We start from the raw sequence: 18,906 nt of genomic DNA, 5'->3' as shown, positions 1-18,906 counted from the left end.
GGGTTGCCTCTCTGCTTGTCGTCATGAAAATGGATAGAAGTTACATACTGCAGCTTTAAGCAAGCGTCTAAGAGTACTTATCACTGCTCAGAGCTGGGATTGAACCGCTAACCTCAGAACAGGCCCAAACAACTCAGACTTTTTGTGGCTGAATTATGAAACACCAAAATCTCCAAATAGTCCCTGTGCAAAAACTGAGGCCGTGTTAAACTATGTGAGAGAGACGTCATTGGCTCTGAACCAGAGGCTGTTAACTGGATAAATGTAGTGAGAGGGGAAACGGATTGAGCTGCCAACATAAAGGATGGGAAAGGGTCAGTGCAGAGACAGGAAGACAAGTCATGGTCAAAGCCTTAAAACACAAACAAACAAAGAACTGTTACTGTTTTTCATCCGTTTGTGCATCATCACCACTCATCCCTCTCTTCCTCCTCCATCGCATCTGTCCTGTTTTGGCCTTTGGTTTGGCCCAGTCTCCTATCAGCTGTTGTCTGTCTGTCCCATTCACAACAAAACATCATGTCAAGGCTCTGTTAACACTGAAAATCCATGCAAGTTGAAAACAGGAAGCAGGCATTTTTATGTTTCGTGCAAATATAGATAACAAATTCTGAGTTTAATTCTTATTTTTGGATGCAATGTCTGGTGGAGGGTCTGCATGGTGATGTTATTGCTTTGCCTGGAATGTATCACAGTAAACAAATATATCTTGTATTTATTAAATTACAGATGTTTATTATTTCTCAAAACTACCACAGAAACGTGCATTGTTACTGTGAGCAGGTCCACTTCTCCACAGATCTGATCTATAACTTGGCTGATGTGATGTGGATGCTTGTCTCTATTTTGGAGCTAGTTAGTTAAATTAAATGCTGTACTACTAAACATTCCAGGAAATAAGAACATAGAGACAAGCAGGTTGCGGGCCCTGTACCAGAAAAGTTACGCAGTGCACCTTTAAATTAAACTCGTCAAGTTTTTATGCAGGCGTGAAATAAATGCAAATGACTTTCATGAGTTTGAATAATCCACAATCATCCTTCTAATGACTGGCAGTACAATAAAATCCCTAAAGAAATCAGCAGTGAAAGCATAATGCTCTAAAACGTGACTGGCTTCATCAAAACACGATGAAATAAAACAGATGTAAAGTGGAGGAGTGGTGTCACGTGACCATCTCTCCGTGCGCTGGCGCTCGCGCATCTTTCGCTCAGTTCACGCGAGCACCATGACTGACCCAGGACCAGCGCTGCGCTCCTCCGCTGTGCGCCTCTCCTCCGCTCTGCCACGGAACACAGTCATCTGAAGGAAAAGGAATAAAGGAAGAACTTAAAAAAGAGCTTAAAGTAGACAAAAACTTTTAAACCGGGATCCGTTTTGCTCTGTGGCTCCTCACCTGCTCCAGTCATGCGCTCCTCAGCTGCGTAAGTCAAGTTTTCATTGTGACCAAACCGCAGATTAACCACTAACCCACTTTACTGCGTTATTTCACATCACATTGTTCTATGCTTCACGTGGCTTTACTTGGTTTTACGCCCAAATGAGCAAGGTTATAGTCATCATAAGTTAATAGTGCTGATTGAACGCTTTTTAATAACCCAGAAAAGAAAGAATTAACCCCATAATTGCTGAGACATTATGAAGTAATTAGCTAGGCCTAGTAATAACATTAAAATAAACCCCATGGCCAAAAATATTATGGCACATTTCATCTAAAGTTAGCCATGTTGTCATACTCTTGCAGATTAAGGGTCCTATAACTTATTGTTCTTATAGTGGCCTATATTATTACTTGATCCATACAATCTCCTCTGGCTAAGCTGCTGATCCATACAGTCATTTTAAAGCCAGAGTTGGTGTTATTTGTCCTCTGATGCAGTATAGCAGTCCCTGGGGCCATGCTGGAATTTTCCATCAGAGCCTAAAGCCCGATCTTTGCCCTGACTGTCAAAACTGCACTATTAAAAACAGAGGAAGTTTATGACTGCCATATCTCTCTCATGATAAAAAAAAAAATCAAAATATCTCTGTCTGTCTCGCTGTTCTGTAATGTAACCATATATGAATAATCAGATCTAACAGTAAAATTATGTAAAAGCATTGTTTCATGTAGCTTAATTAACATGATGTATGTTATTGGTCTCCAGTAATAGACCCTGGTATAAGAAGTGCTCAATTTTGTTACTTAAGTAAAAGTACAGATACCGGAGCAAATAAATACTCAAGTAAAAGTATCACATGAAAATCTAAATAGTAAAAGTATTAAAACACCTGTTTAAAAATGTACTTAAAGAGTAAAAAGTATTTCACACAGTTTTTGAGGTCTTATAAAGCTTCAAAATAGTGATTTTTATACAGATTTGGGCTGGATTTAGTTCAACAGAAACAAATGAGTAACATTTTTTCCTTGCTGTTTTTAATTGTATATTTTGTTTGCTCAAATTACAAATGTGCTAAAATTCATCTCCTTTGTCTTCTCAACAGGTTTCAGAATACTTTTACTTTTTTGTCCAGATCACAAATGTAATGGAGTAGAAAGAACAGATACCTACTCTCAAATGTAGTGAAGTAAAGGTAATAAGTATCCACTTAAAAATTTGCTGAAGTACAGATAGCTAACATTTTACTTAACAAGTTACTTTACTACTTTTACTTCTTTGGCTTCCTCCACTGGTAACAGAACTGCCTAATCAAAGTTCTGAGTGGTACAGACCCACTCTAAAACGATTGTGTAAAAATAATAAAGCAAGATCACATTGTGGTTTTTCCAAACAACTGTCATCATTATGACTATTAAAAACACATTACGTCTTATCTAATAACAAAGTGAGACAGACATTTCCAAAATACCTCATATCATTCAGTACACAAAATAGTTTGAAACAAAAAGTCACGGGTAGAGCAGCCAAAACAAAAGCAGCTCAGATCTCCAAAATGATAGCATCTTACTCAAGAAAGAAATAGAAACATTGCAAAAGAAATAGTCATACTTTTTGGATGCATTGTGTAAATTTTCTGGTTGAGGGTCCATCAATTGCCTGTTTCTGTGGATATGTCATTGTTCTTCCTGGAATGTTCTACACTATAATATGAAACAACCTTACATTTATTAAATTACAGCTCAAAAAACCGTCATTCTGACTGTAAATTGGTCTGATTTGGTCTCCATGAAGATAAAAAAGCTTTTGACAGAACCTCCACCAGAAAAGTTACACAGAGCAATAAAAATATGATGTTTTTAAATACTTTTCTTTATTAACTATCTGCAGATCTCCATCCCTCATCCCTGTGCTTGGCCTCTTCCTGCTTCTCCCTGGGTGCTGGTCTCGCCAAGAATGGGTGCTCCAGAGGGTCCCGGTGGTCCTCCCCCAACAGACTGAACTCGGCCCCGCCCCCCACTTCCTGTCCCAGGCTCGTTTGGACGTCAGCTCCTCCTGTGACCCAGACTGCCATAGGAAAGCCCCCAAACCGAGCTACTGGGACCTCCGAAATATTTTATCCTACGAGACGCTTCACTCAAACGGGAGTCTAACCTCGACTTCTGTTGGGATCTATGGCTACAATCCAAATTCTGATACATCTATGCTTTACAAGGCGAGGTCTCGGGGGAAGAGGGAGGCGCATGTGAGGAGGAAAAGGCAGATCTTTGGGCATGATGGGAGGTTTAGTATTGCGGGCCAGGACTATTTGCTCCAGTTTCCTTTTTCAGTGGCGGTTAAACTGTCCACGGGATGCTCTGGGACTCTGGTGGGGAACAGGCACGTGCTCACAGCGGCTCACTGTGTCCACGATGGAAAGAACTACGTGAAAGGAGCTCAGAGACTCCGAGTGGGCTTCCTAAAACCCAAAAATCGTGACGCACAATCGACAAATCTCTTCTTAAATTTGACCAATCACGCTAGTTCACCGTATGCACCTCCAACTAATGACAAAATGAAGTTTCAGTGGATTCGTGCCAGGCGTACTCATGTGCCCAAAGGCTGGATAAAAGCCAACGCTAACGACATTGGCATGGACTATGACTATGCCCTCCTCGAGCTGAAAAAGCCCCATAAACGTCATCATATGAAGTTAGGAGTGAGCCCACCTGCCCAGAGACTACCTGGAAGAAGAGTGCACTTTTCTGGATTTGATAATGATCGACCGGGGCATCTGGTTTACCGTTTCTGCCCGGCTGGTGAAGAGACCCCTGACCTGTTGTATCAGCACTGCGATGCTCAGCCCGGGGCCAGTGGGTCGGGGGTCTATGCCCGCATGTGGGACCCCCGACGAGGCAAATGGGAACGCAAAATCATAGGGGTTTTCTCTGGCCATCAGTGGGTGGAGAAGCAAGGGGATTCCCAGGACTACAATGTGGCAGTCCGAATCACTCCTCTAAAATATGCCCAAATCTGCTACTGGATCAAGGGGAACTTTGTGGACTGTAGAGAAGGTTGAGAAGACCTAAGAAGCAGAAGACGAGAAGAGAACAGAAATGCATTTAAACGGCCCATACTACGCTACTTTCAGATCTATGTTATATGTTTGCTCATCACAAACATACCTGGAGTTGTGTTTTGTTTCATTCACACATGTTTAACACACAAATCCTGCATATTAAGTGCTCCACTGTGTTATTAAATTTCCTACACCTTCACTAGAACAATTTGGATAATATCTCTACTGAACAAAACTTGAAAACTACTGCTTCATGTGGCTTGGGAAATGTAAACAGACTGATAATTAAGGGTTGGTCAAATGTGTGAATGAAACAAAACACAAATCCAGATACGTTTTTGATGAGGTAACAACATTATAACATGGCTTAAAGCTCTCAAGAGTTAATTCTGTGTAATATAGGACCTTTAACCTAAATTGGTTAAGACATCAGCCACAGAACAAGCACTGATTATTGTGAGAATTACAATAAAGCCCAAGCCAGAGATAAGAAAAGAGTGGTATAAGTGTTGAGCCTGATGGCAAGCTGCAAGTTTGTGAGACACCAGTAAACAGTAGATAAATATAATATAGAATGTACAGTATGCATAAGTGCCTTTTTGTTTGGATTGTTGTCTAGTTTATGTGGAAGTAATTAGAAAGAGGTTGTAACTTGTAAGTATATGTATGATGTTATGGGAGCAGCTTTAAAAGGTGCACTGTGTAACTTTTCTGTTGTTGTCTCTATGGAGATGATTTCTTTGCCTAGAAGTTTCCACCGTATGGCACCAAACTTACCCATCTCCATGTAGACAAGTAGGAAGTGCGACCGGGCCAAGTTATAGGTTAGATCTGTGGAGTGGCAAACCTGCTCAAAGAACGAATGTATGTTTTTTAAAGATTTTTTTTTTTTTCGCAATAACACCTGGAATGGAATAAATGCAAGAAAAAGAAGTTTAACGACATTTGAAGAAGACCATGGCACCAGAAAACGAACACATTGCACCTATGAATCTCAATTATTATTTTCTTATTTGCTGCAACATTCTTTTTGTCCCTTTGAACCTCCACCCAGAACAGTCAGAGGATTTCTTACCATCATAAAACAACTATAAAGACATTAAACTGACAGACTTGCTCAGATTTTACAGGCTGACCTCTGAACTGTGCGTGGAGCATCATTTAAACTGTATCCTGAGATTGCACTGTAATAAATTTCTACTGATGCATTTGAATGTATGAAAGCAAACTAAGGTGCCTTGACTTTCAAATGTGTGTGGACTGGGTAATGTTCTCACGGGAGCTTGGCAGAAGTCAATTACAAGAATGTATAAACACTTGGCTCCCTCTGGTGGTCAAGTCTGGAGACAACACACGTGAATGCAATAAACAACAGCAACCATGTTTTGTACTTTTGCTGCAACTAACAATTATTTTAGTAGTCGACTAGTATATGTATTTGTCATCTAGTCAAATGGTTATTTCTTTTGCACAATGAGATTTGTTACATTCAATTTAAACCTGATTATTGTAAATTATGCAGACTACAGACTGTAAGTAATCCATTTTTGATTTAAGCGTTTTACATAAATCACGACTTGTTCATTATTTTTGCTATTTAGTTTTAATAATGCTGCTATTGTATTGATAAAAACATCTTTTGACTCAAATGCATGCCATTTTATAGGCTATTCAACCCACGTTTTGGGTTAGGGTTGGGTTAAACAGTCTAACAATTAAACCCAAAACATGCACCCTGTAAAATCCCCCAGGTAAGGTAATCCTGACCAAGCCTAACCACAAGATCATGGAGAAGTGTCCCTGAGCATGCAGTGTGGTGGTCAGTGTTCTGCGAAGATGCTCCAGCGACACTGAAGGATGGGTCAAATGCAGAGGACAAATTTCCTTACACATGTTTTACCTAACCTTGAAGTGTACCTTAACAATGATTAAAGTATTCAGTTAGTTGTACTAGTCACGATTATTCATAGTGATAGTTGCAGCCTTAATTTTTGTTCAAATACAGTTGTTGAATAAATGTGTAAGACCAAAGATTTGAAAACCATCCTGGCACATGGCAAAGGTCAAAACGCCTGCCAGCCACTTTGAGAACTTTATTAAGAAGTCGACACAGTTGACATAATATTTATACCAATTTCAAAATTATACTTTCGTCTCGGTGGTCACCTCAAGTTGAACAAAAACAGAAACATGCCAAGTCAACAGCACCATCAAATGTAGATGAGTAAACCAGCATTCAAGTTGAAATGACTGAATGTATAGAAAACAATACAGAAGCACCCAATAAGTTGAATTATGGGCGCATTTATGGCATTTACGGAGCACACGAACAACCCGTTACAGATGAGGCACTCAGTTATACAAGTGGTTTAATTTTAGAGACCTCTCAAAATAAAGATGAAATGTAATGAAATATGGTAATTTATTTGACAAAAATACTGCAGTGGGAAATGCAAAACAGAAGTAGATCCATGAAAAGCAGAGGTTTCACCAAAACCACTTAATATAAAAATGTGGTTAAACAGAAGGTAACAACATGCAGAGCAACTTGTAACACCTGTCTGTAACACCATTTTGGTAACACGGCATGTCACTATTGAAAATCAGTTTTCATTCAACTCCACTGAAATAAAAAGGAAACATTCACAGTGGGCACCACGTTAGATGTGAAATCTTTAGCCACTTGAGGTTTGGTTCAATCTAGAAAAATAAAATAGACTGAATGCACTGTGTGTCTTTCAATACCATTCGATGGTTTAAGAAAAAAACTAAACAAAAACAGGATGAGGCTTTTTAGCGACAAAAATAAGCACTTTTTTCTGGTCAGACCAGAGCAGCAGCCAATGGAACAATCAGACAGAAGTTAAGGCAATGTAAGGAAGCAGGTGGTGTTATTGGACATGTGAAAAAACCCAGGGTGCAGAATAGGCAGGCACTAAAGCAATAATACACTGAATACAATGTAATGCTGTGATCCCAACATAGGCAAATGTCAGGAGTACCAAAGGAGTTTGATCAAATGAATTAGTTTGAAATCGCTGAAGGGGACTAAAGGTTTCAGGCTGAACCACTTGCTCTGAACAGCCAGGCCCTCTCTCTGATTGGCCTCCTGCACTTAAAAGATCTTTGGTGAAAGTCATCTCCTGGCATTTCCCGATGTCCCTGTCACCAACACAATACAACATGCTCATGTCGTCAACACGGAAATGCCCGGAGTAACTTGAAACAGTATACAAAATAAAATATTCTTTTAAATAGGTTTATATATATAAACATTAAAAATATAACCGTATCAAAACACGATTATGAGTTCACATTGTCCCCTAATCTCCACCTGGGGTACAGAGGCCCAAAAGGAGGACTCTCACTGAGACTTAAGTCCGAGGCTGGTGGGGGGCACGGGGAAGGAGTAGGCCTTCCCCAGAACAATCCTGTCGCGGAGCAGTTTGAACAGGACGTAATAGTTACAGAAGAGGATCAGGCCCAGAGACAGAGTGTGGTTCCAGCGCTCGGACCGCAGCAGAGAATACAGCTGGTACAGGACCACGCTCGACTCGATCCAGATCAACAGGTTCAAGATCCGCAACGGCTTATGGAACAGAAACTGGACACACACAAGTTTGATTTCATTAGATCTTTTTTCAGGCAAATACATCAGAGATTAATCTATTTTTCCCTTTTAATACAGAAATAAGTGCCAAAAAAAGGTATCCAAAAAGTACCCAGAAAATTGAAAAGGTACTCACCAGAGACTGGCAGAGATTAAATCTATATGTAATATTAAGCAATAATAATTGTAAGAGAATTAAATAATTTATCCTTCACGTACATCTCTCAGTGACTCACAGGAGCTATAGTAACACGATTATCTTCCCTTGGCATACCACTGGCATAATATTATCTAAATTGTGGCATATTGCTGTCTAACCGGTGCCTTCATAGTCTCACTACACTTGCTTTATAAACCTTCTCCTTTGGAAGCAGAGTCAAGGAGCTTGAACACTCAAAGGCCATACTATGTTCACTTGTGAAATCATATTATGTTGACTTTTCAAGTCCCCTCGGGCCCATATTTTTGGTGGTAAATAAACTTCTCCTGCTTAAGACATCCAGTTGGTCTCCAGCCTTTTACTTCCACCCTTTCTTGGACAAGGGGAAAACTTCTACAGCAATAATAAAACTGTTAGGTATTTTATCAAGTTTGGTTTTAAAACTACATAGATTCCACAGAATAGCCTAGAGTGTACTTAGAGATTAGATTTTCAATTTTATACCAACTACTCCTTGATGTAGGATCCAGCACAGGCTCTTTACACAAACTCATTACATGCTACTGCTAAATGTTTAATGATACTCACATAAAACCTTGAATGCGACACATCGGAGGGCAAAGCAACATTATAAGTCCCAACTGCTTTATACAGAGACCTGCTGTGTCGCACCAGCACTCCCTGTGGCCAAATGGTGCTGTCTGACCACCTGAAAATGAACCACAAAATACGTCAACAACACACAATTAACATTTACATCACTACGAGATTTAAGCTTCACATAATGATTCATTGTCTGGTCACCACAGGCACCATCACTGAGGAATAAATTTTATATTTTACAATAATTGTAAGGAAATCTAACAAGAAAATACTGTAATTATAGAAGAATACCATTTTCCTATTTAGCTTTTTACGGTCATAGAATAAAAAAAAAAAAAATTCAAGATACAACAAACGAGAATACATTTTGAAAGCATTTTATGGGTAATAGGTCATTAAATACAATATTTCCTCCTTATTTACATATCAAAATATAACAAATTATTTAAATAAGTTGCAAAATTAACGAGCACCTTCTCCTTATTATTCCATGTCCCACAGTATTTACCCATAGAGACTTACATGTGCTGAGGGGCATTGCTGTACGAGCCATGCTCCAGTTTTTGCCATCGTCCGAGGTGAGCGGCTGAGCGGTGCAGGAGGTCGCAGTAACTCGGAGGAAGTAACTGACTCATGAGCATCACAAACGCATTGATCCACACCATGATCAGGTGCTCACACGACCAGCGCATGTCGTAGTACTGGGTGCTCTGGTGACCAGGGAGGAGGTGAGAGAAAATGAAGAAGCTATCATTAGAAGAAGGTCATGTTAAAGGTGCACTATGTAACTTTTTGGTAGGGTGTCCGTCCTGTTTCTATGTCATTACTCTGCCTGGAAGGTTAAACAGCTCTACCTTACATTTATTAAATTACAGGTGGTTTTATAGCTCAAAAATACCTAGAAAAACTGACATTCTGAGCAGGATTGCCTTTCCTCAGATCTGACGTGTCACTTGGTCTAGTTTGGTTTCCATGATGATAAAAAGATGTGATACCATACTGTGGAATATCCCAGGTAGAGCAATGACATATCCATAGAAACAAGCGGGTGATGGACCCTCCCCTTGAAAAGTTACACAATGCAGCTTTAAAGGATTAATTGCAAATGCAGAGTAAATCAGTCATCATATTTAATTAGTCTAATGTAATGTGACAATGTTAAGCCAAAACCAACCACTAAAACACAAGAAACAAAGGATGCAACAATATTTGATATAATATCAAATTGTTCGATACTGGTGTCGTGATTCTATGCGCGCGATGTAGTCATTAATTTTGGTCCGAAAGGAAAACAGTTACCTCGGCATCCTCCTCAGATGCAGCAAGAAAACAGCTGAACTATTATAACAGTATATATAACTGTATCATTGCATCCCTACAAGAAATGGACTACTACTATACTTTTTGTTTCTATATTTGTAACGACAACGAAAGCAGATAAAGCTACAGGTCTGAATTATACTATAGCTAGTTATAGTTAATGTAAAATATACCGTCATACACACCTTGACAAAGCAGAGAGGGAGGAAGGCCACATAGTAGGCACTAAAGAGCGAGTTGAACAGCACTTCCTTGATCCGCCTGTTGAAGTCGCTCTTGAGCTCCTCCACCTCGGCGCGGATCATGTCGGGGGTGTGTGAGTGCATGGGGGGCGGGCATTTGTGGGTGGGCATGAGCGGAGGGCTGGAGAACTGCTCCCGGAGGTTTTCACGCAGCAGAAAGAGAAAGTCCCGTGGCCTGAAGAACGGGGTCTCGGCCAGCTCCGTCTGCGGGTGATCCTCGGGGTACTCACAGTCCGAGGAGGGCGACTGCGCTTTTGCCCCCTCCTGGTGGAAACAGCACATTGGGACGTACACCCCGAACCTGAGGCAAAGGAAAAGAAGACAGTTAATGAATAACAGAAAACAACAGAGATTTAATCATGGTTAAGTCATTGTGTATTTTATTTATGTATGTCCAAGCCCACATCAATGTGACTTTTTAAATAATGATTACCGTGGATGCATTTTAATTGGTAATGGGATAAAGTTTTCATGAAAAATGCACAAATCACTCAAAATACAACTGCAGGTAAACCAGCGCTGAGGGAGGATCATCACAACATGGTAAGAAGCTCATAAAAGCCATTTTTTGTATAAAGTGACTCCTTAAAGATAAACTTTTGTGAATAATGACAACACTGTAGCAAATTAAACGTATTGAAGCTGCAGTATTACACTGTAATATTTTACCAGTTTGAAATCTACAAAGAGTATTTGAGGTCCAAGCCTTTGTCCACTCCCTAACCAAACAAAGGACAACTCACGGGTATCCCAGGAAGAGCAGGTTGAGCACAGAGTGATTCCTGCAGAGGTTGACGAGGGTCCAGCACAGCACACAGCCGCACAGGGTCAGGAGGCAGAGACGAGCTGTGATCAGGACCATGTATCGAACCAGGGACCCTCCAATACTCTGGGAGACCTGGAGAAGAGCAGTGTGAGTGTCAGCAAAATGTATGCATTAAAGGTGCACTATGTAACTTTTCTGGGAGAAGGTCCACCCACTTTGTCTCCATGGAAATGTTCCACAGAATGGCATTACACTAATCTAAGTCCATGAAGACAGGCTAGATTTGCTGAGACGACATCACTCACAGAAAACAATGCATGTTATTCAGGTACAGAGTTTGCAATAAATAAAAGCAAGACAAATAATTTTAATGCCAGAAAGTACTGTTACTGTACTGTTATCCCCCACCAGGAATGATACATATGTACCACACTGAATATTTGTATTTATAAACATCTTACATAGCATCTTCTAAGAGAAAGCTCTAAAAAATTAAATCCATTATTCTTTTATTGCCCACTCATATATGAATGTGGAGGTCAGAATATCTAAGTAAAATGGATGAAGTGTCTTGCCCAAGCACACAACCTGTGACTCACCTCTGACACTATGGTCCACACCAGTCTGCGGGCCAACATAACTGTGATGAAAATCGCCAGGTGGTAATCCATCAAATGAAAGTTCTGCAAGAAATGAGGAGAAAGATTTTGAGTAATGCATAGATTATATTTAGGCAAAAAAAAAAATTCACTCCACAAGCCAATATAGGGGTGGGGGGGATTCAATATCTAAATGCAGATACCTGATTAGTATTGTTGCTCTCTGAGAGCCCTTTTTGAACAAACTAATGAAACAAAATGAAAATAGAAAAGTGTTATATGGCTATATGTTTACACTAGAGCCCGACCGATATGGATTTTGCTGTGGCCGATATGAAACCGATATAATGGGAGTTGGAGCTGCCGATAGCCAATATAATCGCCAATATATTTAGTGATGTAAAAATTAACTGTAAATGTTGAATTGTTTAAAAAACTTAGGTTTGGCTCTGATGGATTTTAAATTGGGTTTATTTAGGCAACATTTATTGTTATTCTGCCTCTTTACATCATATTTACAGACAGTAGGTTGGCTTAATGGCATTTTTGCATCACATTCTAGACACTAGTGATGGGTATTCCAGTTTTTTTTAGAGAACCGGCTCTTTTGGCTCGGCTCACTAAAAGCTGCTGATTCTTTTGGCTCCCAAGCGGCTCTTCAGATTGTTTTATTGCAAGCAGGTCTAAAGGTCTAAACCAGGACTGAAAAAGGTCTAAACCAGGACTTATTTATTTTATGCTAAACTACAGCCAAATATGCACGCAAATTTCTCAAAGTTTCGTTTTCAGCCGCTGCCGCTGTCAAACCACGAGTCTGCACGCGGCATGAACAGAAAAAAGTGAGAGAAAGAGAAAACACGGCTCTCGTAAGGATCAGGCTCCCGTCGTTCGCTTCAAAGAACCGGCTCGAAGAGTCATTTCGTTCGCGACGGACCCATAACTAGTAAAGAAACTACCGCTATTAGCCTTTAGCCGTAAATGCTGCGCGCCGCGGTAATTAATTATATGCGCGAATGTCATAATTCACACGTCTATTCACAGTTCCTTTACATATCAGTGCTGGTCACTTTACAATAGACCAATAGAAAACAGCCTGTTTATGTGCGGGAGCTACAGCAGCTAACCCATAACAAATGACTAAAACTAGCTTCAAAGTCGACATATTTCCAACACTGACCGCTCATACAGGCTCCTCTCACATCACAAATCTGCACTAATAAATGTCCTTTTAATTCAGACTCAAACCGATTGTCCGTATAAAGAATACAATCTCAATGTTTGGATCTGTGTCTGCGGATGTAAACAAACGCACGTGAGTGACGCGACTCTATGGTGTGTTCAGGGACAATACGGACACACGCACGGATAAATGACTCAGTAGATAAATACTGATGTGGAGCCACATATTAGGACATTTATCTGTCTGTAAATTCGATTAAATGAACATAATGTAGAGAGTCTAAGATTTTTAACGACGTATCACATGCCCACGTGAAATATCGGCCCCTATCAGCAAGCATATCGGCCGATAGCCGATATGCCTCGAGGTGCCCATATCAGCCGATAATATCGGCCAACCGATATATCGGTCGGGCTCTAGTTTACACATTTTATATTCCTGATAAATACAGTTTGTTATTTGTTAAAAGTGAAAAGTTAAAGTAATGATCACAAATTAACTGAAGCTAAACTTGTGAGCCTCACTACGGATTTTAAAAGCTAAAATTGGTAACCAAAGGAGGGTGGAGAAAACAAAGAAATCTTGTTCACATATTCTGTGGTCAATAAAGGAAAATGATGTAAAAGTAATTTTGGTGGACAAAAAGGTTTCTGTCCCCAAGTCTCACTGCATCAGTGTTTGAGAAACCAAAAATGGTGTACTACTTACACTAAGGGAGAGAATCCAGAAAATATTAAAGTTGATTGCAAGTACAATAATTGATGTCATAGAATAATCATAGAATCTCCCTACAATGATTAAAAACAGCTTTCTCTATTTGGCAGTTCTATAAAAAATTATGTTACAACGTAGAATTGGCCAATTCCCTTCAGTGAGTTAAAGTTAAAGTAATGGTCACAAATTAACTGAAGATCAATTTTTGGGCCTCGCTATGGATTTTAAAAGCTAAACATTGGCATCAGCAAATATCGGTTATCAGTATTGGCTAAAAAAAATTATTTTGGACCACCCCTAACTATGTATCTGCTTTTGAGGATTTTTTACAATTCAAAAGAGGTAATAATTTTAATTTTTATTAATTCTGATACCCATAGAGAGTAAGTAACTAATATCAAAATCACGTGTCATGTAACAAAACCAGATAATTCCAACCTCAGGTATAAACGCGTTTAAAACAAAACCAACAACAAAACCTTTCTCTTTCTATATCTGCAGCTGTACTTTGTTCACTGGCACAGCTGTTCTTACCAGTGAGGTAGACGCCGCAGGGTGGCTGTAGGGGTACCACCACACGGTTCTGTAGATGTTGATATATTGGACGAAGAGGGCCACGAGCAGATAGAGGAACAGGAGGAACTCGAAGAGGAGGCTGCTGTCTAGAGGCAGGTCTGGGATCCTCGAGTGTCTCACCGGCTCTGGCGTGATGAGCGCCGAGAGGGGCGGAGCCGACAGCCCCAGAGCGTTACTGTTCCTGGAGAGGACACAACCAACTGTCAGATCAGGATCAAGAGGAGAAGAGTGTAAAGTAGGACCGAAGGATTTTTGCCTGACCAGCCAGTCCAAATTTTTGATGACCCAAACACAATGGTTAATTTGTAGCACGTGTCTCGCAAATGCAGAAAATTTCTCTCGAAAATTCTTGGTTAGAACAAAATATTTTACTTCTTTTACCTGAAATAAGTAATAGTTTGGTGCTTAGATTGTTGATTCTGTAAAAATCTGCAGTGTTTCTCAGTCCTTTATATAGATTTTTGTCCTTTCTAATGTGTAAGCAGCCATGTTGGTTTATGATGTAAAAACACCATGATTGGTTAATGTGTCAATCACATGCTCTGAAATCAGGGAGCTAGGACACATCTCCAGATCCACTCATCTTTGTTAAGTTTTTTCAAAGCGTGTGGTTCTGGCTGATTAGGTAAGTAAAATTTGGGAAAATTATCCAATTGCGATTGTTTTAACAATGCAATTCCAACTACATTAGCAAATTATGTTTTAATAACAGGATTCTGTTCAATGCTCATATTTTAAACACACTCAGGAGAACTGAAAAAAAAAAGACTGAAATATGAACTGACAAACTAATACAAGATTCACACATGTGTTACCCTGTTAGTTTAACATGGTAAACTACAAGGTTAACAGTTTTAATGCAGAATACACCAGGATATTTTGTTGTTTGTGGAGAAAATTTTGGTTCTTCGATTTGACTGTGATTAATCTTGCAACCCAAGTGTAAAGCTCAAGATTCAACATGAAAAACCATTGGGCCAACTGAAAATTGTGATGGTGTGATGACACAATCCCTAGATATGTATAAAGCAGTATATGAGCAGGGTGGAGAAAAGAAAGAAACACATATTCTGTAGTCAATAAAAGGAACTGATATAAAAGTAATTTGGAGGAACAAAAAGGAGCTATAAAGGGCTTTTGTTCCCAAATCTCACAGTCTGTGTTCAAGAAACCAAAAATGGTGTACTAAAAGAGCAACCAGAAAAGATTAAACTTAACTGCAAGTACAATAACTGATGTCATAGTACAATCATAGAAACTCCCTAAAATGATTACAAACGGCTTTCTCTATTTGGCCACCAGTTCTATACAAAATTATGTTACAGTGAAGAATTTGCCAAAACTCCTCCAGTTATAAACAAAAACATGTTTGTGAGAGGCAGCCATGAAGTAAAAGAAGTGCAGGAGCAGATGTCATGCACATATCCAGGAAGTACCATTGTTTTGAATGAGCGTTTACACACACACGGATATCTGATCATAACGGCTTTAAGGTCTTGGAGCCAAAAATTTTCCACAGTTTGTATGATAATGCTGTGATCACAACAGTGTGTCAGTTTCCATCATTTCCGTGATATATTTGTGAATAAAGGATGTGGTGTACCTGTTCCTGATGCCAGTGCCATTGCCCAGGTTACCCCCGACCAGAGTCTGCAGAGAGGGCAGGGCAGAGCGGCTGAGCTGCTGTCTGCTGGGACCCCTGCGACCCCCGGGCATGGCTGCCAGTTACCGCGGCAACCACGCCCACCCACACAGCCTCCGGGACACGCCCCTCTGTCCTCACTGCGTCACCATAAACACCAGGGAAACTGCAAAGAGAAACAAAGCATACAACTTCAGAAAGTAGTCACAAATTAAGACTGTGCCCTTGAGTATAATAAAGATTTGTTTAATGAGATTTTGATGCAAAATTCTTAATGATACGAATAGGATTTTGAGTGGCATTATATTGAGGATGCACTGTTCTTGTATGTATCCACATAGAGCTCCAAACTGCCAAAAGGATGGTAGACAAAATGCTGCTGCTGATGATGCACTGATGATTGTATATTATATACTTAATCTTTATTTAAAACTTGATGGTGTGAAACACATTCTGGCCTAAAACATGGTTTTATAAAGTTGTAGAAAAAATAACCTTGAAGTGTTGACTTATCTGTATCATGCTCAACTTTTTACACTGACTCAGCGAAACAGTTTGTTGCAGTTTGTTCAGTGGCCCTTGAGATGTCAAAGAAACAATATCCTACAGCTGTTTTCACATCGCTCATAAACAAAACATAAAGGAAGAGAGAAACAAAATTTTTAAATATAGAATATATTGCAGCTAATGCAGGCAGGCAGCTGGGAACTATAACTGCAAAATAAATGAAAAAAAATCACACTTTAAAAGATTGCAATTCTCAAAAAATGAAATGCAATTATTTAATATAATACAGTGATCTGTAAAACTATATTCATTTTTCTTTATGGTGTCTTATTGTGCATCAAACCTGATAATCCAGTAGGTTAGACCTCTCCAAACAAACACATTATGATATGCATGTTAATATTAGTTTAGCAATTCTTTCAGTGCTCTCTCAAGTGCTATTGCTTCTGGACATGTTCAAAATGTGATCTGTAAACTGAATCTTTATTCTGAAACATAAATCTAATAGCAATACTTTTTCCTAAACCATTCGGCCTCAGAGGCAGTTTTATCTGTCCAAACATGACATAAATGACAAGTTTATCTTGACATAACTGTGTCACGTCAACCCCCATCAAGCTGCCACAGTCTCCCCGAGGAACCCATCTGGCACAGGTGGTAAGCCACCATTTCCTCACACGTCAACTACACTGACCCGTTTAGCCCTGAAACATCAGAAAACCTGTTAAATGCCATACAGACATAAGACATACTATTTTTAACCCAAGTTATTATGCAAGATATTCCATTTATTTTAGATGCAAGAGACTGAAAACAACTGAGGGTTAAAAGTAAAAGTGAATATTTTGACTATCTATACAGTTGCCCAACTAATTTCTGTTTACTGTAATTTGTATGAAGTTGATTTTTCTCAGGGTCAGACTGGGGAACCATCCGTTGGAGGTGTTTATTGAGTCAGCACACAAATGAAAGAAAGTGAGTAATACAGAAATCTAAATCTACATTTAAGACTTATTATCAATAGCTACAATGAACAGAGAGTCAGTAGTTTCCATTGGGATTATTTACAATGAGCTATTCAAACTGAATCTGAATGAATCATAACAGTAGCATCTTTTAATATCTAAAATGTTTGGCATATTACTTCTGGCAGTTGATTTTACAAATAAAAACAAACTAAACAATGTACAAATTAGCAAGAAGTGTAAGGAACAATAATTCACATACAAAGTCAAATGCTGTGAAATTACTGATAAAAATGAAAACAGGAACTAACATGCAGGGGAACGAGTGTATCTGACATGACAAGGGGATCCCTGGATGGTATTTTGTGGAAGTGCAATAAAGGCTTCAAGGGAATCGAGATATCAAGTTTTTCGTTGGGCTGACTTGGCTGTATGTTTGGGGAACACAGATGAGACGTTTTTGCACAGACTTGCTATGACATGCAAAGGGGGCAGCCATCAGGGAGCGTAGTCATTTTTGCAAACCGCGGAAACTTATGACCTAAACTTTACATGTGAGCGCTTGGGTATATTTTCAAGACACCGTTACGTAAAAAGAGTTTATGTGTGCAGATTAAAATGTAAATAGTTTAGAGAGCGCTGTACTCACATCACATACGGGGGGTGAACTAAACGAGGATGCATCAGTCTGTCGTGTGGCTTCCAGCACCAGCAGCAACCCCGTGCATTTTTCAGCCCCTTTCGTTTCAAATACAGCGTTTCTGCTCGCACAAACACCTCGTACGACACCGGCTTCACTCAAAGTCCCCTATCCGTTCAGCTAAATGCATAAATAGGGCAGTAAAAGTTAGCACACAGCAGGAGAAGCAACAGTGTAAATGCGTTGCACAGAGACCGACGTGGCAAACGCGCACCTCCTCTGCCCCATACGTCATCACCAGGCGACTCCAGTTCGCACAGTCGCAGTTTGTTTTGACTAAAAAAATCTAAAATGTTTTGTAAATTCAGATGTGTCCTTTAAACGCCGTAGTTTTCACCTTCAGCGCAGCAATATTTATACGGCTATCTAAAATCAACCAAAATACTACCGGAAATCTTTGAACGATTGTCCAATGAGCGCTACAACTCAGCTGGCTCACTGGCTATGGCTCGTACCTCGTATAACATCTTTCAAGGCTTTATAGAGCAATACATCTCATATTTAGGGTAACCAGAAGTCCCTATTTACTCGGAACAGTCACAGTTTTGAGCCCTGTGTCCCCTGTCTCAGCAGATTTATCCCAAACCGTTGATTTGTCCCAGTTTTACACAAGAAATGTCCCAGGTGTCCCTATTTTTGACCAATCTGATCCCTGTCAACAGTAAAGAGAGGCATACATTATCATTTGTTTAGGTAAAATACAGAAAAGCTGCTTAAAAATGACCAAAACACAAAGACAAACTATGACTACTGACTCACAGTAGTGCAGAGTGCATAACAATTTTCCTTACTTATGCTTAATGTTACAATTTTATTATTAACCAGCCCAATCCAAGGATGTCCCAGGTTTTTATTTTGAAAATCTGGTCACCCTACTACATTGCA

General features: G+C 39.6%; 2 protein-coding genes across 2 annotated transcripts; one reads left to right on the top strand and one right to left on the bottom strand.

The window, feature by feature from the left end:
• The first annotated feature begins 1,203 nt into the window (after nucleotides 1-1,203).
• LOC110172942 (serine protease 23) lies at nucleotides 1,204-5,818 on the top strand. Its single transcript, XM_020938901.2, has 2 exons — nucleotides 1,204-1,424; nucleotides 3,270-5,818. Exons 1-2 carry the CDS (start codon nucleotides 1,408-1,410, stop codon nucleotides 4,435-4,437), a joined length of 1,185 nt encoding a protein of 394 aa, XP_020794560.1. The 5' UTR covers nucleotides 1,204-1,407; the 3' UTR covers nucleotides 4,438-5,818.
• A 1,022-nt stretch (nucleotides 5,819-6,840) lies between these two features.
• tmem39a (transmembrane protein 39A) lies at nucleotides 6,841-18,253 on the bottom strand. Its single transcript, XM_020938798.2, has 9 exons — nucleotides 17,971-18,253; nucleotides 15,811-16,015; nucleotides 14,166-14,388; nucleotides 11,738-11,821; nucleotides 11,116-11,270; nucleotides 10,316-10,673; nucleotides 9,333-9,520; nucleotides 8,796-8,916; nucleotides 6,841-8,041 (listed from the first exon to the last, which is right to left on the bottom strand). Exons 2-9 carry the CDS (start codon nucleotides 15,921-15,923, stop codon nucleotides 7,802-7,804), a joined length of 1,482 nt encoding a protein of 493 aa, XP_020794457.1. The 5' UTR covers nucleotides 15,924-16,015; nucleotides 17,971-18,253; the 3' UTR covers nucleotides 6,841-7,801.
• Nucleotides 18,254-18,906: the final 653 nt, after the last annotated feature.

Source organism: Boleophthalmus pectinirostris, unplaced genomic scaffold, assembly GCF_026225935.1.
Source record: "Boleophthalmus pectinirostris isolate CB_2022bp ecotype Guang Dong unplaced genomic scaffold, ASM2622593v1 HiC_scaffold_19, whole genome shotgun sequence".
Taxonomy (NCBI): Eukaryota; Metazoa; Chordata; class Actinopteri; order Gobiiformes; family Gobiidae; genus Boleophthalmus; species Boleophthalmus pectinirostris.
This window is presented reverse-complemented; position numbering and strand designations above follow the sequence as displayed.